This window comes from Dromaius novaehollandiae, chromosome 12, assembly GCF_036370855.1.
Source record: "Dromaius novaehollandiae isolate bDroNov1 chromosome 12, bDroNov1.hap1, whole genome shotgun sequence".
Classification (NCBI taxonomy): domain Eukaryota; kingdom Metazoa; phylum Chordata; class Aves; order Casuariiformes; family Dromaiidae; genus Dromaius; species Dromaius novaehollandiae.
Window position 1 is genome coordinate 23,503,450 of NC_088109.1, and position 27,153 is coordinate 23,530,602.

General features: G+C 36.7%; 1 protein-coding gene across 1 annotated transcript in view; it reads left to right on the forward strand.

Annotated features, from left to right (window-relative positions):
* CNTN6 (contactin 6) overlaps positions 1-27,153 on the forward strand; it is a 164,021-nt gene that overhangs the window by 23,733 nt on the left and 113,135 nt on the right. Inside the window, exon 2 of the mRNA XM_026111054.2 lies at positions 11,386-11,520. Within this exon, the coding sequence (XP_025966839.2) occupies positions 11,466-11,520 (55 nt within the window). The 5' untranslated portion in view covers positions 11,386-11,465. The remainder of the gene's footprint in view (positions 1-11,385; positions 11,521-27,153) is intronic.

Sequence of the window (27,153 nt, forward strand, 5' to 3'; positions counted from 1 at the left end):
AATTGATTAGTGCATTTTCAACAAAACAGAAAAAACTGCTTGAACACATGTTTCTGCAAAGTCTAGGCTCTCTTTCTTTTTTCCTACAACTTTGCTCTGCGGAACCTTTCTGTTCAATCTGGAAAACCTCCTACCTTTTTTTCTTATAGAGAGTCCCAGGATTATTTGCTGAAGAGGGAAAGAACTCAGGCAGTGTTTTAAGGGAGTCAGGGGACCAGACAGAGGACATCTTACCCACCACATAATTCCAAGTATCATATTTCCAAGTGTCATAACCCACTCAATACCACTCATAGCACAATTTATGTCCTGCTTTCTTTCATACCTTGTGCCTGACACACTTTGCAGACAAAGCATATTATTCCTCCCCTTTCTCCTCCAGAACACAGAATAGGAACAGTAGTTACTTAATAAACGGGTCTTAACATTGTATTTTTTACGTAGGAGAAGCTGCTAGACAGGCGTTGCACTGACTGGTGTTTGGTGTCTGCACAGTGTTTGCGGAGCCCAGCATTTCAAGTTGGCTAGCTATAATCCGGAGGAATAACAAACAATGAGCAACAATGAAATGAGAAAGAGAACGATCATTTTAGATGTTAGAGCAATAAAGCACAAATGAAATTCTATGCCAGTAAATATATATAATACATGAAGAAGCCAAGAACAATAAAAAGAGGGACTCTCTCAATAAATGGTAAATTCCTGCTGCATACTCATCAAAAGGGATTTGTGAGCTATTGAAGGGAAATCCCCTCAGCCATTATCTCAATGAATGGATAGGAGGTAAAGGCAGCTGTTAAGTGTCTCTTGCTGAGGAGGACAGACAGAGGATTGTTATTATGCTTCTGCACAACACGGCAGTTTGACCTTGACTGGAGTATTATATCCAGATGAGGTGACCTGAAACTGCATCCGTCACATCATGCCCTCTCATCCCTTCCATGGCAGCCAGTCAGAGGTACATGTATGCAAGGAATGCAGGATTAAGAGCTTTGTTACTAAAGGATATTACTTGTTTGAAAGGAGAGCACCATAAGGATATTACAATAGCTTTAATATGAATTTTAATAAAAGATCTGCGATATTTAATACGAAGCAAGCAAAAGATTAAAAAGAAAACACTGAATAGCAGACTTTCTGGTGGCACAAATTAAAGTGTTCTTTTGATATATGACTCTTATTGAAATAACCTCTGCATGAGATCTTGAAAGAGGTGAAGTCTTCAAGACACCGTTGTAAACGTTTATCAGCAATTCCTTTATTAACAGCCCTATCCTTGAAGAAACTCGCACAGTATCTTTTGATGCCATTCTAATTTTGATTCTACATTATTGAAGTAAATGGGAATTTTGTTACTAACTTCAACTGGAACAGAATCAAGTTTTTTATCATTATTACACTGATAATACTTGGAAGGCTATTTTCTAGAGTTCTTAAGTTTTTACTCATAGTTATTGAGTAGATATTAAACCCATTACATGTGAAGAATAATGTATGCTCTTCTATCTTAGTCTTGGGTAAGAAATGAATCTGTCAGCATTTTAAAAGAATATAGTAATTAGTTTATAAGTTACCCTTTCAGTTTTGGTAAGTTTAACGCTTTCAAATCTTTTCAGAAAATGTATTTCTTAATGTACTGAATTGAAAATTGATTCATACTTACACTTCAACCAAAGAGACTACCTTTTGAGCCGTTTTATTAGATCTGTTCTACATATCTCAATGTTTGTTCAGTAGTTACTATAGACTGCACTGAGTGATTAGTACAGAATCTTCTAATTGTTGGAAATTATATGGTGAAAACCGCTAAACTTTTGATTTACAGGAAAAATATTTTTCTTGTTCAGTTCACAGAAATCTCTGAAGATTAGGCTCAAGTTTCCACCTCATCAAATCTTACAGGAAAGATTTTATACAGATGTATGAATTTTCATTCCCACATATATAAAAATTAATTAACAGCAGTCCTATTTTAGCTGAAGAATTTGAACTCTTATTTTAGCTGAAGAATTTGAACTCTTACATTTGGCCCTTGTGAACCTGTCAGTTACAGGAGAATGGGAGCTGACACTGGAAAGACTACCCTGGAAGATTCATGAATTTTGAAGTCATAACCCAAGTCTTTGCATGAAGTTGGGTCCAGTGTACAGGTGAAGGTGCCATCGTATTGTAGCAGATGTTAGGATTTTTCTGTCAGGTCTTTAATTAAGTATTCTGATTCATAGATTCTACATGAGAATTTGGATTTTAGACAGTTTTGATAAAGACTGCCACTCTGGCATATATTACATTATTTAAATGCTTAATAATAACAAAGAGGATCATTTCTAGTTCTCCTCTATAGACATTCTGGTGGCAGGTGACGCTCTTACTGGTGGTACAGAGTCATGGAAAGAGTGAAACTAAGAGAGGAGTATGTCTGTCAGGTCTGTCCTGATAGCTGGAAAAAATGAGTTAGATGACCTAAGCACTGCGTCGGAACTAAGCTGGCATTAGACTTTTTTTTGCTCTGCCACCAGGGTGAAGGTCACCCAGTCATCCAGATGGGGAATGACTGGAGCATGGCATTGTAATAAGTCTGTCCAAGCTTCCGGATTCTCCTTCTGCGGAAAGCTGGAGAACACTTGGAACTTTATTCAGTATTGGGTTATGTTGTGGGTAGGTCTTACAGCTGGACCAAGGATTCCAAAATGTTTTCATAATGTAATAATGTATGTAATAAATTTTGCTTTTTCTAACTTCATACATACTGCATATTATACATTGGAAGACTTACCCTGCAAACATAAAGGGAAGCAAAACGGAAAATTGTCTATGAGGTTGGTTCTTCCAGCATGCCTCTAGGACCTGTGTATCTGCAAATGCAAAGAGATGGCAGGTCAACAGCACACAATCTTTCGGTTAACCACTGTACATATTGCCTACAGAAACTTACAGACTTGAATTAGTTCTTCCTTCCCTCAGTTGCTGGAAACATGGTAGTCATCACTAAATGCTGCTATCACTGTTGCAAATCTTCCTTTATGGTCATCCATTTTGGCCCAGGAAGCTTTTATGACTGACGTTTTTCTTCCTATCAAACAACGTAAGATAAATAATTACTACCTTGCATCACTCCGCTTTCACCTCATTTAGTTTACAAGAAGAGTTGCAGGCTAACATTCCACTGTCAAAGGCACCTATGTTTATCCCAGTTATGAATTTAACGCAGAAAACAACATTTTCCTAAAATCAGAAGTGATAATTTTTGCTAGGAGAAGAGAACACTGAGACACATGGTTATACAGCTGAAACTGAAGTACAACTGTAGCAGGGTAGAAGACTTTGTGTTTCTTGGTATCACATTTCAGGATCTTAAAGATGAGGAGCTTATTCACCATAAATGGATGCTGATCCTTGCTGCTGCCTCCAGGAATATCAGTAATGCATACTAATGTTCATGACATATTTCTAAACTTCTTAAACTGATATGATTACTTTTTACATTGAATAGCGTAAAATAAGGTGACTTAAAAAAACAATAATTCATTGACTATTTTAAAAGACAATACATTCCTCAATTAATTAGGTGCCAAATACTTTTATTAGCCTCAATTTGGACAGTCCTATGTACGAATGAAATTCCAGTCCCCTGTATGGTACATGCTATAGGAGGATACAAATTGATGGGTTGACTTTGTAACCACGCATTGTCTTCAACTGACCCAAATCAAAACATGTCTATGTACAAAGCCAGACGTAGTAAGTGGCCACAGAAATCATGAAGACCTCCTAAAGAAGAAGGAAATTATTAACTTTTTTTAATAATTAATTCAGTGACTGAACATCTGATGATGGAATAAGCAGTTTCTGTTGAACGTCATTTACCATTCTCTGAAAGGTATTCGTAGATAAGTCTGGATTGAAGCCAGTCCATGGCTGAAGTCATTGAACACAAAGCCCAGCACTGTTGTTGAAAGGCTGCAGTTGTGAAGACATTCCCTGAAGTTCCCTAACTATACTGGCTGGGCAAGGTACCCTAACATTTCTAACACAAGCTGTCATTATGCAACCTATCCCAGCCCTGAAAGACCAATAGGCCAACCAGAGGCCAACAATGAGCAGAAAAGCCTTCACTACTCTGAAAACTAAACCAGTTTCTGGGTCAATTTTATCCCACTGCACCACAGGGGAGATATTTCCATCTTTATCTATCATACATATCTCCGCAAGGAGTAGAAATAGCACCATAACTTTATATTTCAAAAAACTGACTACAGTTGAGATGATTGAAATGAACCATACCTCTGTTTCTACTATACACACATGCATATATACATATACATACATACCTATATAAAAAGCTAATATGCCTACATCTCCTAAGTTACAAGGAAACACTGCCAGCAATCTGAGTATGTGGAGCAAATTTTTATTTTGCCCAAGAGACAACCCTTTCAGAATAGTGACTGACACTATATTCTGTGTATAAACTGAAAAAAAAAAACCCCAAAGTACTAGTAAACCAGCTTCGAAGAACACAGTCGTTGTAACTGCATCTTTCTGTGTTTTCCTAAGACTTGCTTAAGCACAAGGGTTGTGACTGTGCTACAACAATTACATTCATTACAACTTACTACTTAAGCAGTTTACTGCTAAAAGACATTTTACAGGGACTTGTCAACAATGTAACATACTAGAATTCGTATCTTTCAGTCTGCATGTTTTGGTTAAATACTGCAAATATTTGCATTGATTCTTTGCTACTAAGATACAATTACTTACAGCTGCAAATGCTCGCACAAGTGTTTGTGTTGTTGCATTAAACTAGGGCATTTATCCATAATGTTCTAGTGAAAATGTATCACTCACTAATATCTTCCCAGAGCATTACCACAGTAATACTAATGTGACACTAACTGCATATAAAGGACACAGATACATTCTGCAGTGCATTATTGGGAGAAAATTATTTCAGCTTCAAAGCAGATCCAAATAGTTTATACTTCCATTGATATCCTCATTTGGACACTACATTTCAAAACAGCAATATTCAACAACAGTATAAAGTTATTTTAATTGTTGCTGTCTATGAAAATAAAACCATATGAAAAATCAAAAAAAAATTAAAAATATGGGATATTTTTAAAATATGGAAATTCATATGTTTAAGAAATGGTTGAACTGTCAGAAGGTTACTTCATCATCACAAGACGCATAGGTTCAACTGAAGAATGGACGGTGCATCCCATTTGTTTGTCAGCTTGCTAACTCTGAGGCTATGGCCTTATCCATAGTCATCACGGAGGGCCATTTGTTTAGTAAGCCAGTTCTGACCTTTGGATGTGCTTATGCCAATACCGATGAATCCATTCAGGGAACTGAGTCAAGTGAGGCCTCATCATAGATACAAAAGTAGGATCTGGCCAATTACTGCTCACAGGCTAGTAAGGTGCCTAATTAGAGATATTTAAGGAACAAAGCACATATATCATTGCACAGTATACAAATTCCAAAGTCATGTGAAACCCAGTGAGCTGTTACGAGTTAGGAAAATATTTTGAAGATCCAAGATTTAAAACCTCCCGAAGGCTTTATGTACTGAGTTTGAATTGTAAATAAGATACAATATTTTCAGTTTCCCTAGCAAGAGCAATAGTAGTCATGAATAAAAAACAAATGTCAATACAACTCCTTTTGTGACAAAGGGAAAACAGGAGTGATCAGTATAGAGAGATCTTAGTTAAATAAGATGGTCCACCTCTTTTCCTTCAAAATATCAGTCAATAATTTTAAATAAGCAGTAAGTGCCAGAACAACATAGGTAAATCTTGCTGGGGCCTGTAGAACTGCTCTCTTCTGCTTCTGCTCTGTTATTACAAGTATTTGCTATTCAGTCTGTTATAGATATCTGGAAAACAGTTTGAGTGCAGAAAGTGCCTCAGGGATAAAAAGTTTGAAAAGAAAAATGTAGCAGTATATCATTGGCATTCATGAGAAAATTCACATTAGATGCTTTCAAATCAGGTGCTCAGGAGACAATATAGAGATCAGGAACAATGGTGTGCCAAGAATGCAAGCCTTGCTGGGACAGACTCAGCTTATTTCCTGGCAGATGAAGAATACAAAAGTATCTAAGGCCAAATTCAAAAGATAATATAGATGTGTGGAAGTTGGAGGGAGTGAAAGCTGAGGCTGCAAAATAAAAAGGCTATGCATGCACTCCCTGGATTATAGCCTCTTATCTCTACATTTTTATTCCTTTCCTCCTATATGCATTCAAGAGATCTCTCTCTGTAGTTAGTTACACCAATATACCAATACTGCAGTGAAATTCCTTTGCTAGCATCACTGTGGAATTTGGCCCAAATCCCTGTTGTTAAACACTGTTTCTTTCACCAAGTCAAAAAGTTACTATTTCTGCAAACACAGCAACATTTTGCCATGGGTAAAAATGTCAATTTGCTTGAATTTAGCTAAGAGCAAAATCTCATCATTTTCTTTGCTTGACAACATTTACCTCAGAAAGATGTCAGTTTGCCACCTGAACTGACTCTTCTTTGCTTTTACAAAACTAACAGACAATTGTGGCAGAAACATAAAATGTTGCATATTTTCATGAAAACTCACACAGCACCAGAAGTGTATTCCTTCCTTTGTCACAGACTTGATCTTGTAAATCGGTTACTTAAAAAAAATAAGCAGGAGAACAAAGCATGTATCTCAAAACCTAAAACCTAGTCATTACTTTAAACCGCATGAAATAATGGACTAAATATTGGCATTTACATTAATGGATTAAAGATATGTCAGACCATTTTAACGAATAAATGAAGGTATGCCTTACCTCCTTATAAATTCTGTTCTGCCAAGAAAACAGCAATACAATTGCCAGCTCTGGACACACAAAGTAAAAGACTTTCCCCTCTATGCGCTAGGTGCAGTATCATGAAGTCAATGCATCTACCCACATCCCACATTTAGATTGGAATTTTCCATATTTCAGATACCCAGAAATAAAGATTTGATGAACACAATGCTTTTGTGTCCATTATCTCCAATAGTACTAGCTAGAGTATTTTCAATGGGAAACAAATGCAGTATGAACCAGTCAGACAGTAACTTAGCTCTGCACTGCGTTCAGAGACATGACTGACCTGATGTACTTCCTCTGTATTCATTTCAACCACTTGTTTTCCACCACAGTATTTCCATCTATTAATCTGAAATATGCACCTATATGTCGCAGACATCATATTTGGATGTTCCAGGAACATATCTATCTTCCTCCACCACAGATAAGAAGAAAAAGTGACAGCTAAAAAATATCTGAGGATTGAGTCCTTTTCTCCTGATTTGTTGTCTCTAATGGGAAAAAAACAAAAAATGATCCTGACTACTTCTGTAACAAATATATTTGTATAAATTACATACTGCTGACAAATGGACACGCAATCAGTATTTTTAGGGGAAAATGTAATGTTTTCCCCATGATCATATTTAACATACTTTGATTTCCATCTATCTAGACTGACTGTTCAAACTGTGGCATAACAATTACAATAAGTGATAGTGTTACATCCAGAAAACAAAGAGTATGATGGCACAATTTATCTTGTTACATTTGTTGATTTAATGCCAGTCTGGGGTTTCTAGTCTGAACCAGATTTTTCTTATGCCATAAATATTTCAGTTTTTTCATTTATTCTTGATTTAGTTTGACAGTAAATAATCCCATGGAAACTGCCGTTGGAAAGATGTTGTAAAAATTATTAAGTGCCTGGTTGCCAGTTAGGTCCTTGAGTTTGTCAGAGTAAAGTAAGTAACTAACAGTTGGGTTATTTAAAGGAAATATATATATGTGTGCGTGTATATATACATATATATGTTTATAGTTACAATAATATTCCATAATTTGCAACCTTAAAAGCAGGAGAATTACAGTTCTGAAGATTAATGAATAACTTAAATGAATAAGATTTTTGAAAATATATTCTTGATACTCGCAGCAGCATGTACTTGCTTCTTGGTTTCAGAAGACTCAAAGAGAGAACAGCAAACATGGAGTTTTTCAGAAGGATCTGTCCTTGTAAGAAAGGGCAAGTACCTTAGAAGAGGATGGATTTGGCTAACTGGGTTCACTGGTGATTTTTTGTTGCTCAGAATGTTCCCCCAGAAAGCACATGAACCTGGTAACAAGTAACCTTTCTTTTGAGCCATAATTACTGCCTTTGACACCTGTTGCACCTTTAAAAAGGGTTCTGGTTGACCTGCATGCAATAACTCACATGCTAAATGCAAAGCGACCAGCAATAGGAAATTTTTGAGAACGGTGAGGAAAGCGGGACCAGAAAAGGCAGCATCCTAATGTATGGGAAATGCTTTCTCACCAATAATATCTTTGCTGCTAGCTGTTTCTTTATCTGTTCTTTTACTTCTGCAAATCCAGTCTCATTTTAGGAAATGTGGCCTACATGCCCACATCAAGAAAAACCACCAAAGATAAATGTCCAGCAGAGGAAGTGCATGCAAATAGAAACTCCAAAGAAGCATATGGAGAAGCCCATAGGAATGTGAGAACTTGACCAGTCTGGCTGCAGTCCAGACTTTCCTACAAATGTGGAGGTCTCCAACAGTGATGCAGTCCTGCTGCAGTGCGTGTGGAATGCAACAGCAACAGTAACAGAAGATGAGCCACAGAGCAAATACTGGTTGTTTTCTACCAATAACAACAGAAAGTATTCTTACCCAAGAATTGGTTTTGTCAGCAAATGGGAATCACTCTCCCTCTAATAAAGTAAGATGCTTTGCGCATCTTCACCCCGTGGTATTCCTGGCCATTACAGCAAGAAATAAACAGAGTAGCAGTTGTTTATGGTATATGGCCTTACTTTTTTTCTGCGAGCAAGGACACTAAGGGCAGTGTCATGTATCTAGGCAGAAACAAATTGGTTACTCACCTTTGGGAATCAACACAAAGAGAAGTTTTGAGTTTTCTAAGGTTGTCCAGTGTTACAAGAACAGGTATTGAGCAGAAGTAAGGTCCATTTAACAAAGGGAAAAGTAATAGTCACAGTTGTGTCACTCGGTATAAAGGGCTTCAAACTACAATCATCAAGGCTTTGACATAAGGTAAAACGTACACCGGATTTAGAAAAAAGTTGAGAACTGGGAGACAAGGGAAGGCAGGGGTAAGGACAGTCAAAGTCATAGAAGGAACAAGACAGCAAAAGTGGTCCGGATGATGAAAATCTTATCCATCTACAAATAAATATAAGACATAGGCAGATTTAACATGAGATCTTAGTAAATAATTAAAATTCTAACTTAACTGGCAAACAGAAACAAGTAATAGAATTGACATGACTGCACTATTGATCTGGAAGGGCATATCTTGTTTAGGAAGGACAAGGAAAAAAATCTAAGTTTTTTTGTCCTAAGTATCAGAGACATATATGAGCTTTAATTCAAATTTTGACAAACAGGAAAAATAGTATGAAATAAATATGATGCAATTCAATAAGGACCAGTACAAAGTTTCACTCAAGTAGAAATAATCAGTGCACACCTTCAGTATAAGCAGGCAGTCTAATGAAGGCATTACAGTGGATCCTGAACTGAATGCAACTACAGAAGAAACAATCCTCATTTACGAATGCGTAAATAGGAAATGGCTACTCCACACTAGGAAGGCCTTGGCTGGAATATTATGTTCAGATTTGGGCAGTGTGCTTCATGAATGCCAGGTATTTTGAAAGAATCCAGAACAGACAAGAATAAGACGTTGAGAATTGACTTAAGCGAAATAAAACAGGATTACTCTAATACAAGATATGATAATATTCTTAAAATATGCGAAAGTTATAGAAAGAAATGTCCACTGAGACTAGGCAAATAAAGGCATTTACATTCAGTGTTGGGAATAATTTTTTAAACTGACAGAACTGTTAAAGTTTCCTGGTGAAGTTTAAGGCAACTTTATCACCATAAGTCATCAGGATAGACAAATATCTGTTGATCGTATTTCAGGTGCAGTTAAGCTTGTCTGAGGGCAGGATTGTTTAATGTATAAAGGTACCATCCAGCTCCATTTTCTGTGGTTCTATTTCAACAGAATTATCCAAGTATGTTCTAAAGAACTCAAGCCATTTATACTTCTAGATGACACTGAAGCGCTTCTGCAGACCCCAGATGTGTGTGAAGTAGGCCCTTACAAAAGATTAAAAGGAAATCCACTTTCTTCTTCCTTTTCTGGAAAATTCAGAAGCTTCTCAACATTTGATCATGCCCCAACTGAAATGGCAACTGGCAAAGGTGTACCAGCTTGATATGTATCTCCCCCGAGACCACGTACAAATTTTAGGCCAAGTTTATAAAAACCTATGTACAGAGTTGGCTCCCTAACAGAAGCAGAATAATTTCCAAAACAACTGAATTTCTTCACTGTGTAAAAAGCTTCTCTCATTCATACCAGTAATAAGTTTAAGGGCTGTATGATATCTTTTCACACTGGTATGAAAAATGATGCAAGTGAGAAGAGAATATGGATCCATAAATGTGGATCATAAGCATAATTTCTCAGTGGAAAATTTTCAGCACTTAGAAGGTTTAGAATGATTTTATGATTCTGTAAACCCATTTTATTAAGTGATTTCTGGTTTCAGCTGTTTTATGAACTCATTCCCAACAGTAAATTACTAGTTTGCCCTTTGGGAGTAAAGGCCAAACAGATATTTTTTTCCTGATTTAATTCATCATATGTTGGCTGAAATGTCAAAGGAAATTAGAGCAAATTGTTATGCAAACCCTTACAGGTGCAGGTTTCATTTCTTATGAACAAACCTTAACAGAAAATAGATTTTTGTTTTTGTTTTTTACATAGTGCATGTATGACATTATATTGCCTTCTCCACAATTGTGAGGGATCTCATTCTGCATCAGTAACAGCTTCTGTTACTTAACTTACATTCGCCAAAGTATCCCTTCTGGGATCAGAAGCCAAATCTGTGTAAGAAAAGAAACATCCTAAAGTGTGACTAACATCTAGAAGGCTAGAGTAGTACGTTTTTGCCCACACCCTTTCTCCTAATCCAGCAATGTTCCGTGAATAGTTCACAGATTTTGTTTTCTTACTTGGAGAAACTCACTACCGGGCAGCAATCTCTATGCCACACACGGAGGATGAATGGGTCTCAAATATTGCATATTCCTTGCCTTGACATTTCCTGCTTTCTGTCATTCTGTAATTATCCTCATGTTGAAACGACCCTGTCTAGACCATTTATTGCATCTTTAGTGTCTAACTCATCAATGATGCAGTAGAACATGACTTTACACAGGGAAAACTGGGGAAAATGTTTTGAATCTATTGCTTTAATTACCCAATATCTCTTACTGTTTTTACAGAATATCAAGGTAGTCGCAGGAAGACACACTTTACTTTCCACTGATTGGATGGGAGGAATTTTTGACCTTGGAAAGTGGAGATGGTGTTGCTATGGAAACTAATAATTCTGCTGCCATTCATGAGCTGCAGCACAGGTAAAATGTTCCACTATTAGTGTTTGTGATTGATAAATCTATATCAGTATCATAATTCTTTTAGAAAGGAGATGCAATTACCAAAACTAACGGCACTTATTCGCATGAGCAAGTGACTAAAGAGCTTTTCATTAGGACACCCCTTAATTTTCAGCAACAGAAGCTGCTGCCTTTGAACCAGAAAACATGTTTCAAGATCACAAGAAAGCTGTGCTCCAGGAAATAGCTTTTAAGAGATATTCTAAACTGTAGCATTCAAACCCTCCCCAAAATGGAAATTTGTAAGCACCCTTTAAGTTCCGGAGGATTGTCCGGTCATGCAGTCAACACGAAATAACCTGCAGTGTCATTTCTGACCTTTAAGGTCTATACCTATGAACTTGCAGAATCCCTTAGACTTTTTTGTCTGGACTGTACAGATAAAGTTCAGGTCCCAGTAAAGTTATTGCAGAATCCACAATGGATTTTTGAAGATCAGACCTGGTATCTCCATGACTTCTGACCAGAACCTATAGGATTTAGGCACTTCTCCCATGAAGCTGCTCTAGGGCAGGAAACTTACTCAGTTAACAACATGCACGTGAAAGACATTTCTTAGCCATGGCATCACTAACTCTCAAGCAATCTAGTGAAGCTAGGTAAAAAAAGAACCCCATAGTGCAGCGTATGGGAGGATGGCTGCAAGGATCGTTTTGTTTCCACACTTTAAGGATTATCACAGCCTTAAAATGCATCTATATTAGTAAAATATCTTTAAATCCCATTTCACTTAAGGACAAATAAAAGCATTCATTTATGACGTTCAAAATAGGTAAGAAAGATAAGGGTTATCAAAACACAGGTGCCAATAATGAAAGGAAATCTTGCTTAATGACCAAAGCAAATATAAATGTTTCCTCCTTCTTTGTATCCAGTTGGCATGGTGATAGACCCTTACACAACCTAAGCTGTCACTGATCGAAGTCCTGGGTATCCTTTCTGTCCTCAGATTTTATTCAGAGGAGGAAATATGGTTGCCGGATGCAGGACTGCTTTATCCCCTATCTCTTTCTTGAATATCCCTGGTGCTTAATTAAACCATCAACAGGTTGCTAGCACACTGCAAGGTAAAATGTGCATTTCTGTCTGGCTGGGCATTGTTCACAGTTAGAGTTTGGTATTCGGAGTTCATTTTTTGAAACTTTCTTCTAATTCAAAACATGTAATTTGACAATCCTACTTCACAAAATCATATAAATGGGATTAATTCATGTGACTCATTACAGACTCATCTGAGACCAGACACAAAATAGTAACTGAACTCTTTGAGGTTATAATGGATTTGGGATGAACTGACCCTTCACACTGTCTATGACGGAAACCATGACAACTGACTTTTGTCTATAATTAATGTATTGAACTCTAAATAGCTGGCATGTTTTTCATGTACTTACAAAGAAAATGGATTAAAGTAACTTCAAATGATACTTAAATTAATTATGTAGTGCATGAGTCAGCAGCTGTTTGAAATGAAGGAACTATAGAAGCAGAGTGCAGACTACAACAGTATTTTAAAATACAATTTAAATTAAACCAGATAATATTTTGTCTAATAGATTCCAGCTAAAAATGTAAATCTCAAGATTTGACTTTCCATTAAATCAATACTAAGTGCCTCTTTCAGTAACAAACGGCCAACGTGTTAAGGATTTCATATTAAGACTTGTAGATATTTCAAGTAAACAGTCACTCAGTTAGGCCCAAGTATGCTGAATTTAACATAATTCCAATCAGTCTTTCCTCTAACTGTCAGCCGGCCTGGCAAAGCCACGCTGCTGTCACCAGCCTCCCCCCTCATGCAAATACCGGATATAAAGTGGTATGTAAATACCGGATACATGGCAGACATTCCTCCTCTCCCACTAAAATGTGCTGGAAGTTCAATACCAAATGCTCAGCTTTGGTCCTTGGTCAGATTAAGAGGGAAATGCTTGCGTACTTTCACAGTACTTCTCATGAATCATTGTCTTCTTTGTTAGTCTAAGTAATTGTCCCAATTTTTAAGAGTATAGTATACCCCTATAACTCCTTGACTGCTTTTAGCAGTTCTCAAATAGATAGCAGTCCTGAAATAAGAACTGTTGGAAAAGCAGTACTGTTTGGTGATGGACAAGATAATTTTACACCTATGTTTCATGATTCCGAATATAGCCTTTTCTTTCATTTACTATCAGAAAGCTTTCATTTTTCAAACTTCTTGTCATTTTCATCTTTCTTGTTACAGGATCATCTTTTAATGAGACCAGTATCCTGGGCCAACAGAGTTAAAAGATATTAGCAGCTCACTTTCACATGTTCCGTTTTGTGGAGACTTAACAATAGATAAAAATTTAAACGTTCCATATTCTCAAGCACCAAGAGTAAATCAAAAGAGCACATTTGTCCTGATCCTGCAGTCATTAAAAGTAATAGCAAAAGCTCCTACTTAGTTCACTGTGATAATTTATACTCAGGTATAAATTAACTTATCTCTATTGATTTCAGTGGAGTTATGCTGATTTTCACCACATGACATTCTAAAATATGCTTGATGGTAACAGTAAAACTTAAGTTATGGGCAAAACTTCTTTGATATACTATATGAATGTTTCACATCAATCTAGACATAATGGAACTGAGTGAGAAAATTAGAAACTAGGCACGATGTTGTGCAGAGCACTCTTGTGAGCCCTGGTCTGGGACCTGGAAGACAATTCAATTTGTTAGATGACATTAGTCAGGCCTTTCTTGCTTGTTTCTGCCTCTGTTGTATGAGACCTATAGAATGAAAATGATAGTGATCTATACATGAATTTTAAATCTAAGGATTAAATGTGCTGTAGAGCAGAGCTAGATATTATTGCTGAGAAAATGGCCATTCAATTACTCAAAAATAAAAATATTCTCTATATTCCTAGAATCCGTAGAAAGAACATGGAAAGAGTAATATTCCCTCCAATTCTTATTTTCCAATAGAGCTTTTTTATGTGACTCACATATTTATGTGACTTTGGGTTGTTGGGTTTTTTTCTCAACTGCCTTAAGGGATAAAGTAAAGTAAAATAATGTATGCATGCACAGCGACACAGTGAGGGAACAGATTAGACTTTTTTTCATAACCCATTGCTATTTAAATGAGATAATCTGATCTAAACAGAGCACCAGAGGCAAGAAGAGTGATGAAGATAAACTCAGAGATCATTATTTTAAATTCTGTGTATTTGCTATAAGGACACATGACAGCCGTCTCTTTACACTGTTGTTGAAATTTAAACGCTGCTTGATATTAATATGTTAAGAAAGAACTCTCAGTTTCTGGATTAGAGATTCAGACAGAATTTTGAGAAGCTGATTCAAACAGAAAAGTGGCCAGAGAATTCAAGAAAGAAAAGAATTATTTTTTCAAAACAAAACTGTGTCCCTAGTCTTCCTCTTACAGCCACTTCTAGCTCTTCCTCTGTACTCTAGAACTATTGTGCAAGGCTAGTTGCCAACAACATCAAAATGAGAGAAGAGCTGTCTTATGCATGACACATTAGACTGCGACTTTGAAACGGATGCCACACCTTGTTCTGCTACAGACTGCCTGTGTAACTGTAGGCAAGTCATTCATCTCTCTTGTCCCTCAGTTCCCTCATTTGTCAGTAAGGATAATTCTCCTCCTTATTTCTTTGTCTTGCCTGATTTGCTTGCAAACTCTTCAGAATGCTGTCTTCTTATGAACATGGGGGAAAAAAGAGGTCTCAGATCCAGTTATAACTTCTATCCAATGCTGTAATACAAATAATAATGGGAATTTGATCATAGTAAGTTGCAAAAGCCATTTTCCCACCTTCTCCTATTATGCACGTTAGGAATGTTAGATGTTACAGAAATACAGGTTGCAGATCTTAGCAGAGTAGAGAAACAAAGCACTGCCTGATTTTTCCAATGGCTGAATATTCCCCCCCAATGGGGGAATAAACAAGAGTCCCTAAACAGCAGTAAATGTACAGTCTCATTTTGGGATCGATTTCACTGCAACTAACCGATGTAGCCAACTACTGAACCCAGCCACCGAGCTTCCCTGCTTCAACCTTCCACTTATTCAAAACTCTACCATTTGGAAAGAGGGGGAGAACTGTTTTGTAATTATTTTTGCAGTTTCTGTCTTCCTCTTGGACTGCTTATCCTGATTTTCTCTATGTCCTTCTCATTCCCAAAGGCTGTCATGACCTTTCTGTTATCGGACTCCCAGTAACTTACTTCTGTCCTTCAAATACATGTATGCAGTCTTCAGGATTGGGATTACCTTTGCAACTGTCCTTTGCTCTACTGATGGTGTCAACCTATCACAGCAGCGAATGTTTTTTTCAGAGTTAAAGATGAGGAAAAAAGAAAGCATCATTAAAAACTATCAGGTGCTTAAAATTAGCTACAGAAAATATAAATATTAAAATCCAAACTAGCTTGAAATCCAAACCTTCATCTTGAAAATGAGAATCGAAGATGCAACGGCAACCTCCCAGGCTATACTCTGGCCCATCATTTTGAAAGTGCTAAATTAGAGAGAGAAATTTCCTGATGTAAAGTGTCCTGATACTCCTTTGGGTCACAGCATGATGAATATTGAATACCTCACATCCCACACTCCGCCTGCAGTCTCTTGCAGATTTATCGTTAGCATAACAGCACCTTTAGGAATGGAACAGCAGACCATATATTTTAAGACAAGTGACATCTTTGCTATTTCTAACAGCAAACTGCAGAGAAGAACTAGTTCAGTCTGGAAATGTTAAGATGTCTCTGAACATACAGCTGCATTTGGAGACCCACCGATGAGTCAGAGAATAATAATAACTAAGCCTCTCTTGAACAACATGGAGGTTCTCATGACTTTGGGAAACAGTGACCCTGAAAGCTGTATTTCTATAAATGATTTCCAAACACATGGTAAGAGACAATGACTGGTCATGCAATGACCTTCTCAGGAGAGTGAAAAGTGATATCTAAAGAAAAACCTTTATTTCTGTTTTATGGGAATGTGCTGTGTGGCTCAGCTCATTTTCTGACGCCGGTGAACAACAAATACACTTTGGTAAAACAAAGCTAAGGAGAATACCTAATGCCTCTGAACGTGCAGTAATTTGGAAGGCAAAAGGGTGGTGAAGAGCCCCAGAAAGGTGGATAGTCAATATCCCTGTCATTTCCAAGACAACTAAGTTTTTTGGCTATTTGCAAGATGCAGGAAGAAGGAATGTGACTGTATCTGGGGATGGATGGGCTATGAAATTATTTAGTTACTTTGGTTGATGTTAATAGGCTTTACCCATTCTCTGTTTTTAGAAAGACTTCATTAAGATTTTACTAATTACACCACAGCTTCGCTCTCCTTCATACCACACAGATTAGGATGCACTAGAGAGTACTGTTTTGACCACAGATGCTGAAGTAAGATGCTAGCTCAGGAAGGTCCTTTCCTAATGGTACAAGCTGCTCCTTCAGTACTGCAATCCATGGCACAGGCTAATGTAGACTGTAGGAGACCTTCACTGTCATATTCCTCTGGTATCACATTTGCCTTTCCCCTTAGATGCAGTCATCTCAGTTGTTTCTGGGTCTGATGTGGGCCAGCAATGCTCTAGCTAAAACTCAGTTCCAGGAACTGCTGTATACGCACTCGGGTACAATGCCAGGATCAAACACTTTTTGAGCTAGCAGAAAAAACAGTATTATCAGAAAGGTCATGAGAACATGTGCAAGATGGAAACATGACAGATAGGAGGGGAAAATAAGCTATTTTTCTAATCTATCACCCAGTTTTGCAGACACCACATTTGGTAAGTATCATCCCAATTATTACTTAAACTAGAGAATGGGCCAGTCATAGGTAGTGAACTGGTCGGCTCTTCTTCATTTCTAGAAGGGCTTACACAGAATTGGTCCCAACATCTTTAATTTTAGAAACAAGAATGAACAATTTTAGTATTTCCATTTCCTGTCTTTTATCAGAACCACAACATGTTACTATCCTACGGGCAAAAGGCAGGCAAGATAAGCCAGTATGTGGGAAATGTGGATATTTCTCTTCATTGTAATGCAATATAAAGGAAGAACCCTCTTGTGGCAAAGAGGTACTCAGGAAGCCTGTGTAGAATTTCTTACTCCACTTGCTGACTACATGAACTGGTGATGTTACAAGGCACCATTCAGTCAAGATAACTATCTCCTTCCTTACTCAATTTCAAAAGGGATCTATTCACAAGAGTTTGTGGTTTCAAGTAGTATGATAATGAAGCACATGCAGAAAGAATGGACAATATAGCAATAATAATAATCTCAATAAAAAAGTGACAACATACATTAGTAGCAGTTAGCTGGTGTGATATAGAGAAAGACTCATCATTGTTATTTTTATGCTTCCACAGATTGCAATGGCAGTCTTATCACTGGCTATGAAAAGGGAAGAATTAGGGCAATGCTGAGCATTTCAGAAAACCACACCTATTATAGGGTGAGATTGTAAAGATTTCTTTTCAGGTTTACTTTAAGACACAAAGCAATCAGAAACCCATCTCCCAAACAGTTTTTATTCTGAGGGGGGCAATGAAGTATATTACTGAGATGTTTCCCAAGCATACCCTTATCACCTCAAACCGACCTGTCAAAAACAAGGAATGACAAGTCACTTAATATTACATAGCATTGGTATGATTAGCATTATAGAACAGTCTTCCTTATACTTCATTTCCAAGAAAACCGTCTTGTCTTTTTTGAATTCCCTCAAGTACACAAACATATGGTGAAAAAGAGGTTAGAGTCAGATGCTTCTTTGAGGGTCAATACACTTCTAAATTTTAGGTTGTATTGATTTAACTGTCAGAAAGATATTACTTACAGTTCTTAAGGTTAAGTGAAGCATGCTAGAATTCACAGAAGTCATTACTGGAGTTTTATGTTTTCTATATGGGTCTACTGTATAATGCTTTTCTATAGCCTGAAAGGCCCAACCCATTTATATAGTCATTTAAATAACTATTACTTCCTAATCTCTTCAATTAGTTACTTCACATGAGATGAAGTAAGTTTTTTCTATATTGTGAATTTTACATGGTTTCTTTCTGTTTTATGTCAAATCATTTCATCTCTTTGTATGAAACGCTTATCAACTTTAGAAAATAACATTCTGGTACTTCAAAAAAAAATTCAAATTGCACTTTATTATCACTGACAAGAAGTTGAGATTAGTAGGTAATTAAGCACTTAAAATATATCACATGAAATTTCTATCCTGGACCTAAGTAATCTTTCACATCCAGACCAAATCCTATGAGAAGTTTCAGTTTGCCTGAATAAGTATTTTCCAACAAAAAAAGTTGTCTGAAAATTCCCAACCATTTTCATATAAGCACAGAACAAGGTGAAATTGTACATCTGCTGTAGCCTCCCACATTGCCCAGGACTTTTCTCTTGACCTACAGTCTTTTTTGATTTTGTTCATGCCTAAAGACCATTAGAAATAAGTCTAGAGCCATTGCCTTTGATCTTTCACCTCTGTAACAAGCCTAACTTTTAAGAAATTGTTTTGCATATGTCATCTGAAGCTATCATCTCACTTTCTCAGCAGTTTCAAATAAGTTTTCCTTTTCCTTTTCACTGTTAGAGTAGGGTACTTCATTTACAAATGTTATAGACAAATGTTATAAATCTTGTAAGTTAAGATATAAATGATAAATTGAAAACCCTAATCTGGATTTTGAGATCCTCCATTTCAAAGTTCAGAATGTTGCATCTTGGTCCAGACAGTTACAAAAGGGGGTATCCTTGGAGCTTAATAATCAAATCCTTTCTCTTTTTATCTTCATCACTATGCCTGAATTAAAGCACTAGCAATTTAAACCATAAATTTCAGTATGGTCAGAATGATGGACTTGCACTACACGAAATGAAGAGAAACTCAGTTGTAGTCTGTAACTTTCCACTAGTGGAAAAATGCTGTGAATGGATACTAAGAACGAGAGGGATTTAATCTGTGTTCAGAAAAAAACCATTTAGAAATGCAAAAAATGATTAAATCTATTTTACTTAAGTAACAGAAACCCAGGGGTCAAATTTTCATGTGATTTAATATTACCATCCAGCAGAGCTACACACACTGACACCAGCGAAGACCTTGCCCATCCACTTTTAAGAATTATAACGTCTACTACTTACATATGATCACAGACTGATCATCCATTCCATTGTTTGCAGAAACTTGAAAATAAAATGTCTCTAGTTATCGATTTGCTACTTCTTTTTCATTCAATGATTATTGATTGCTGTTTACGTGTGTGTGTTTCTTGTAGAGCAGAAATTAACACTGAAAACTTCTTGGAATTCACAGCGTCCATACCTACTTGACATTCCCGAAGAATGCTTGCTACCACATTCACTGTAACTGTTTTTAAAAAATCTGTTGTTTTCTCCTCCAACTTCTTGTTAGGGAAAAAAGTTTTTTTATATATATATATAAAAACACACATATATATATACACACACCTTTATATGCATATATACACACACACACCTTTTTTTATTTTTGTCTTTTCCCTGGGACAGAAAATGTGGTTGTCATAGAGTTTGAGCTCACAGACCCATTTTGAATAATACAGTATTATCTGGGCAGTAGTTATCATGCCTACAGTACAAACAGTGACCTCTTAGGGATGCAGGGTATTTTTTTCATGACTATCTGGAAGAGAAACTCTTGAGATTACTGCTAAAATTGCTTGCTGGTGTGTGCATGGGAAGCCAACTCTGAAACACATACCAATCTGTAATTTGAGAAAAATATGGATGGATTAGTCCAATGAGGCCATGCATAGGGGCTGAATGAATGGAAATATGTGAGATAGAAATGAACCATTTTTGACTGTAGCTATAACATCTGTACCATCTGTAAAACAGTCCTCTCAACGGCCTTATTATATCAGGATCCTATAGTTTTCCTATTTTTGGTGTTATCAGCTCCAAACGCTGTAAAATTGCAGGCCAAATGAATATTTTTCATGAGACTGGATTATATTCCTAGGCTTTCAAACAATAATGCAAACAGATTCTTTTTATTTGCCTTCTAGTTTTTCATTCTCCAGAACTACTCTTTTCTATATATCCTCCATTAAACATTAGTGATAGACTTTAAAAAGGAATTACATGATTTCGGGAACTGGATAAAAACCCCCAACACCTAACATTCCAGAATTTATATTAGTAATTACTACAGTCAGTGGCATTGTTATTACAATTAGCATTTAGAGAGAGGCTCTTTCTATTACTTCTACCACAGAAGGGAAAAGGAAAGCAAATAACAGGGCAGCTTCTGAATAGGGAGTAGATCTCAGACCAACAGAAGACCTGCAGTTCACACTTTTCTAGGTCTCTCTGCTTCCCTAGATCTGTTTAAAATCCATCTGCAGATGACAAATCATTGTTCTAGTAGGGCAGCTTGAAGAGGAAACTGTCTAAGAGTCCATCTATCAGCTTTGCTGCAGGAGATAGATCTACAGACTTTATCCTAATCTCTATTCCTTTATTTTTATATGCTTGCTTTTTAAATCCTTTTGGAACTTTGGTAATAGGATTTTTTTTTCTCCTGTATACCATAATATCATGGTATTTTGTCCTTTGTTCAACATTAATATATGCTTTATTGTCCTACTCTAATTACAGTGTCATTATTAAATGGGCAGTATGTTTTCCTCTGACAGATACTGCATCTCATTATTGGTCTTGGTTATTCTGTGCCAGTGTTCTTAAAAATTTGTAGCAATTGGATTGGTATTAGAATATTATTTTGCTAAATCACTTCTACTGCTAAATAAATCACTATATGTGATATCGTTTAGCTCCAAACAGTTTTCCACTTGCTACAATCACCTGAAAGTTATTCATTTCTTCTTACATAAGTCAGATCTTTTAGTCAAAACCCCTGTGAGCACTGCCATGGTGTGAGCTGCCATCAGTAGGAATGAAAGGTTCTAATGCAAAAGATGTTTATATAATGGCAAATGCACCTTTCACTTCAGCCCTGGAAGTTCTTAGAAACAGAGCAGCTGTACTTTATGGTTCCAAACTGTGCACAAAAGAAGAAAGAGGGTTTTGAGGGAAAAATGAAAGATTACTGAAGTAATCCAGAAGGTACATATCAACAATGAAAGTCATCAAATCTCTAAACTGTTGTCTTTCCCTCGCCATACCCTTGTCTATCATACTAGCATTCCAGAACTGCTCAGATTGTGTTCCTGGGATAATACTTTCTCTGAACAGGACGTCAGAAAGGCATTACTTGCCTTTCTGAAGATATTATTCATTTTTGCTCCCAAACAAACAGAAGACACACAAAGGTTATTCTTATCTCATTAATGAAAAGTCACATTAAACTGACGGAGGGACTTATTGATGCCTAAGTCTAGAATGAGTATGATTTCCTTTTAGCGACAGGATGTAAACATGGTGCAAACAGTCTAAACTGAAGTCCTATCTCATCTACTGGAAATCCCACCCTAAGCACCTTTGTCTTCATGCCAATGTCTGCTCAAAGAGGGTGCTGGTCAAGAGGCACAGACCTCCTCAAACTATCCAGGAGGAGAGAGAAAAGAGCATTCAAAACCAACAGATTGCTCAGAGATTATATTCTCTAGCAACTTCACCTTTCTTTTATCGAAATCATGTGAATACATTTGTGGGAGATGTTCTCTTCCCTTTCCTCTCCCAGCTTTAGCAGCAGCAGCGCATTTTATGGAGAAAGGCCCTCTGAGACAGGCAGATACTAAGGGACTTGTGCATTATCACAAAGTTTTGTTGGTTGGTAGGTAATTTTTTATGCATTGTTCTCATGTGTATGGGTATATTGTTTGCAATTGGGTTTCCTTAAAAACAGATGCAAAGCTTATTACCATTTGGGAAAATTACAGAGGAAAAGGGGAGCATGTTACAAAATCAGAAAACAAATGCTGTCTGTTGGAATTGGCTTCCACCTTTGCTGAATTGCTATATGCTCTCGGACAGATTTTTGCTTATATCACTTGATTGCCCCAACAGACATACAAGCTGACACTCCTTCCAAACTGCAGCATATTCTGTATCTAATAGAATTTGCCATGACTCACCCTGGAAAATAGCTTTATAGTTTTCGAGGAAAATCTACGCAAACTTTGACTCATGTGGTTCAATGGGCTTCTCACCAACACAACCATGATCTATGGAACACAATTTCTTCATTCTCTAACAATGTCACACTTCATACACTTGTACCAAATAGTTTTCGATGATTAATTATTTTTTGTATAGCCTATAAAAAATGTATACCAATAGGGGCAACATGAAAACAAAACTGCAAGGGTTAATCTCTAACAGTCTTCTCTTCTTGTGCATTGATCAGATTCTGATTTCATTCATGCTAGTGTAAGCCTACTGAAATCATTGATGATATAATGCAACTTAAATCGCAACGTAACACTATACCTCCAACTACTATTGCTAATTAGATTTATTCTGCCTTACACAGCAAATACTAGCAACAAAAGAGGAGTTTTATCCGTGTCTTTCTTGTAAACATTTGTGTTTTTGCGAAGCAGAAATAGTTTGCTCCAGGCCAGAGCATATGTAATCATTTATGCTACATTTTCTAGATATATGCTAGGTACTAACATCCATGTTTACCTGACAAATGACCTTATCATCTATGACTCATCTTCTAATTAGCGCACTTTTTTTTCCAACTAAATTAACCCTTTCCTGAACATAAGCTGACAGTATAGCAAAGTGTATGATGTTGCAATTAAAATGGTGATACATATGTACTCTATGAATTTGCTTTCAAAGAAAGGTATGTCTCTTTAATATGCTATCAATCTGAATGTAAATTAGAATATATCTTGTTCCCAATGTTGCCACTGGCTTCCAAGGCCTACTGACCAGTCACAACACTATCTTGTCTTTAGACAATCTAAGAATATATATATATGTATTATATAGATTATATCTATATCTAGATCTGTATCTTTATAAAGATATAGATATAGATATAACATTTAAATTGTACTGTGAGATCCAGGGATGAGGAATACTTCCTTATTATTAAAAAACATTTCAAAGTACAGTAGGCAAACAACAAACCAGCTTTTTATCATTTCTCTTGCATGCCTCCTTTTATAAAAATCCAAAATAAGCATTTACTATAAAATCTGAATCCACATGAAGTTTATCTGGATGCTAAGTTCATTTTTGTTTTCATATATATTTTCAAGACCTACTATGACATAATGTCTAAATTCCCAAATATTTAAGGATTTATCCTCACAAAATCTCAAAGTTTGTTTTGCAGTAATATTTACCTTTTTCAAGAGCTTCCTCAATTCAAAAGCAGTAAAGAGTCATTGGTTAAAGTCTGTTAAAAGCAGAGGATGAAACTCAGATCTTCTGCACCTACTCAACAGTATGCATGTTAAAAAGACATACTCGTTGTCTCTTCCCTGTTCTCTGGAAAAATGAATCTTTACATATTAAAGGCAATGTTAAAATTGCACCAACAGCAAATGCTTCCACCTGCTATCATCCCTAGAAAAACTTTCAGACATCAGCTTCTGGGAAGGGTAGAAAATTTAGGGGAGAATGGTGCTCAGATTTTCTGTAAGACAAAGCAGCACTCTAACCACTGAGCTACTCTCGATTACTCATGAAGGGTAAGTTCCGTGTCTCACCTGGAGCTAGTCTTGTGTTCATGTTTTGAGACTGGCATAGCTCCTCCAGGAGGAAGAAATGTCTACTGGACAAATCTCAAGAAGTCCAAGCATGAATCAGAGTGCTGAGCTGGGTCACTGCTGTCAAAATTTCTAGAGAGGTACAGAAGTACAACTTCAGGTGCTGGGTGAGCTTTCTTATAAGTAAATTGCATGTCTAAAGCTTTTAAATACCTCCAGGACAGACAGCAGCAGACTGAAAATTCTGAAGATTTGAAGTTTAATTCCCTCCCAAGTTAAATACCCAAGTTTCAAACTATATACTGTATAACTCTTAGTACAGTGGAAGGTCAGCTGTCCCATAGGGTAAATTGATTTCCACCAGCTAAGCATTTGGTCCATAATCCTTAGCAGGAATAACAAGTGAATGTGCAACCAATTGATCACCAGTTTCACGGTATGTAGATATTTACAGTGAAGGAACACTGAGACCAAATTTTATCTACTTTTTCCATCTCAAGCAGCTCATTTAAATTTTGTTTCCTTTAACCTCTAGACTGTGGTGCCTAAACACTCTTACTTCAGTTGATGAATTATACAGGAGAGAGCTTCTGAGATATATGCAAAATGCCACACTGTGGATATTATCTAACTAATATATAAGAAAAAAAATTCCTCTCTCAATTTTTCATCAGCCCAAAGGGGGATGTTTACTGTAGCCCTAAATAATAAATCAATGATATTTTATAATGTACTGACATTTTAGTAAAATGTCCATGCAGTTTTAGAGACGATACATGTGAAAATACAAACATGGAGCAAATAAATCTATTACAACGAGATGTGTTGTAAATTCAGTTGGATGCAAATATTGAGGAAAGGAGACAGACACAATGCTTTGGTTTATTTTCTTTAAGACCGTGCACTCTAAACCTAGCTAAATTAGAGGAGTATCTATCATTGATTATGTCATTCCACAGAAATATGTCCTTCAGACAGTTTGTCATAACTCTGCTGGTGATACTATACAGTAGACATAGTAAGTATCAGTCAAGATGATACAATTTCCCAACTACTACAAGTCAAGCAAGTATGTTCTCAGCCTTTTGGGACAAACCTTCCTGTAGTTGGATGACACCAGCCTATGATATATGGACTGAAACAAAGGAACACTTCACAGACCTTTTCTGTTGCCTTTCTACTGATTTTGATCAAGGTCCCAACCATCATAGGAATGACCAGGTATTTAAATACCAAAACCCCATCAAAATATGTGGATCAAGAGCCTGAATTCAGGTGCAACACAGCATTTGTGCACTGTCTTTGCATCTTGAAATTTACCATCAGCTCTAGCTCTTTCGATGGTTTTTGATAATATCATTTTTGTTATTTAATGGCGGTTTTTTGTGTTTGTAAATGAGTATTTTATTGCTGACATTATCTCCATAATTCTAATACGGTCCCATTCACCTCCCCAAGTTTCTTGTGATAAGAAAGTAGCCCTCACATTGAGTATGCTTCTTCCTTTGACACATTACAAAATGGAGCTTTTCTTTTTTTAAAATCTGCTTCAGTTTGAATTTTACCATTGGCATAGATGAGATGACTAATCCAATTTCCCTTGATGCAGAGAGTCCTCTTGCAGTTCTACTTTTCCCTGAATAGTTGTCATTTAATGCCCCGTTATCTCAGATGGCACTCATTTAGTGGTTTATTAAGCAGCAATTTAGCAGCCTGTTATCAGTTCTTATGGTAGCTAGGAAAAATATGCATTCCAAGTATGCAAGATTTCTGCAGAATTACAGCATTTTTGTGATTTTTGGATTAGAGAAAAATTACAGAAAGGTAATATATATGAAATGTTTTCTCTGCATTTTATTATTGTCCCTGTACTAAGCACCCATCAGGCTATTCAGGGTGTAGACTGCCCAATCTCTATTTCTGTTTCCAGCCCAAGCAGTGAAATTCCACAAAATTGCACAGGACTCAATGGACTAAGATAAGCATAAGGAGGACCTAAGCTTGGACTCAGTTCTTCTTCCTGTACTCTTACTATCCCTCCTGTAAAGTTTCCAGGTGGGGAGAAGCTATGTGACATAGACTGGCTTTTGTGGGCTTCTTGAAAGAACAGGCATGAGGAAGAACTTAAATGAAAGCATGGGGAAGTGTAGAACACTGAAGCGTACCCTAAGCATTAAATATAATAGCACGCAGGGATCAGTGTAAATCCCATCTGGAAACACTTGGTCTTGCAAAATAATATTGATGATCATAAAGGGCAAAGACTTGACCTGAAATTACAGCTTTCCAGATAAGGATGAAAACAGAAGTATTTTCATTAAAAAAAAAATTTTGCGTCTTAAAATTGCCAGATCACCACAAGTAATGAAAATACAGATGAAAGAAAGCAACAATGAAGATAACAGGATGCCAGACAGCTAAACTGGCAACAATGGTGGAACAGGCACCAGAAAAGATGTGGGATTTTTCCTATCTGCTTATGAAAAACATTTCTGATTAGTCATTTCCCTCTGGAAACATGCACAAGAGACACAAAAGGACAAATCATTCAAAGTTTTCCCAGATGACATATCATCCCATGCTCAACACGCTCTTTTCTGGAGTGAGAGCAAAGTTCTCTATGCTCTAGGCTTTCCACTTATTTTCCTCTTTTATATGAAATACCAAAGTAACAAAGAATATTCATAGAAGTATCCTCTCCCTCAGTCGCCTTACAAAATGAGTCTGCAGAGTTTTTCTTTAATAGAATTTGCCATTCAACTGTATAACCATTTAGTTAGTGTTAATTTTAGCTGGAGAATAACTGCTATTGTAAAACGTTTCATGAGAAGTTCTAAAATTTTTGATTTTCATCCCTTTGTTTTAAGAATAGGAGAATCAAAAGGGATGGCTG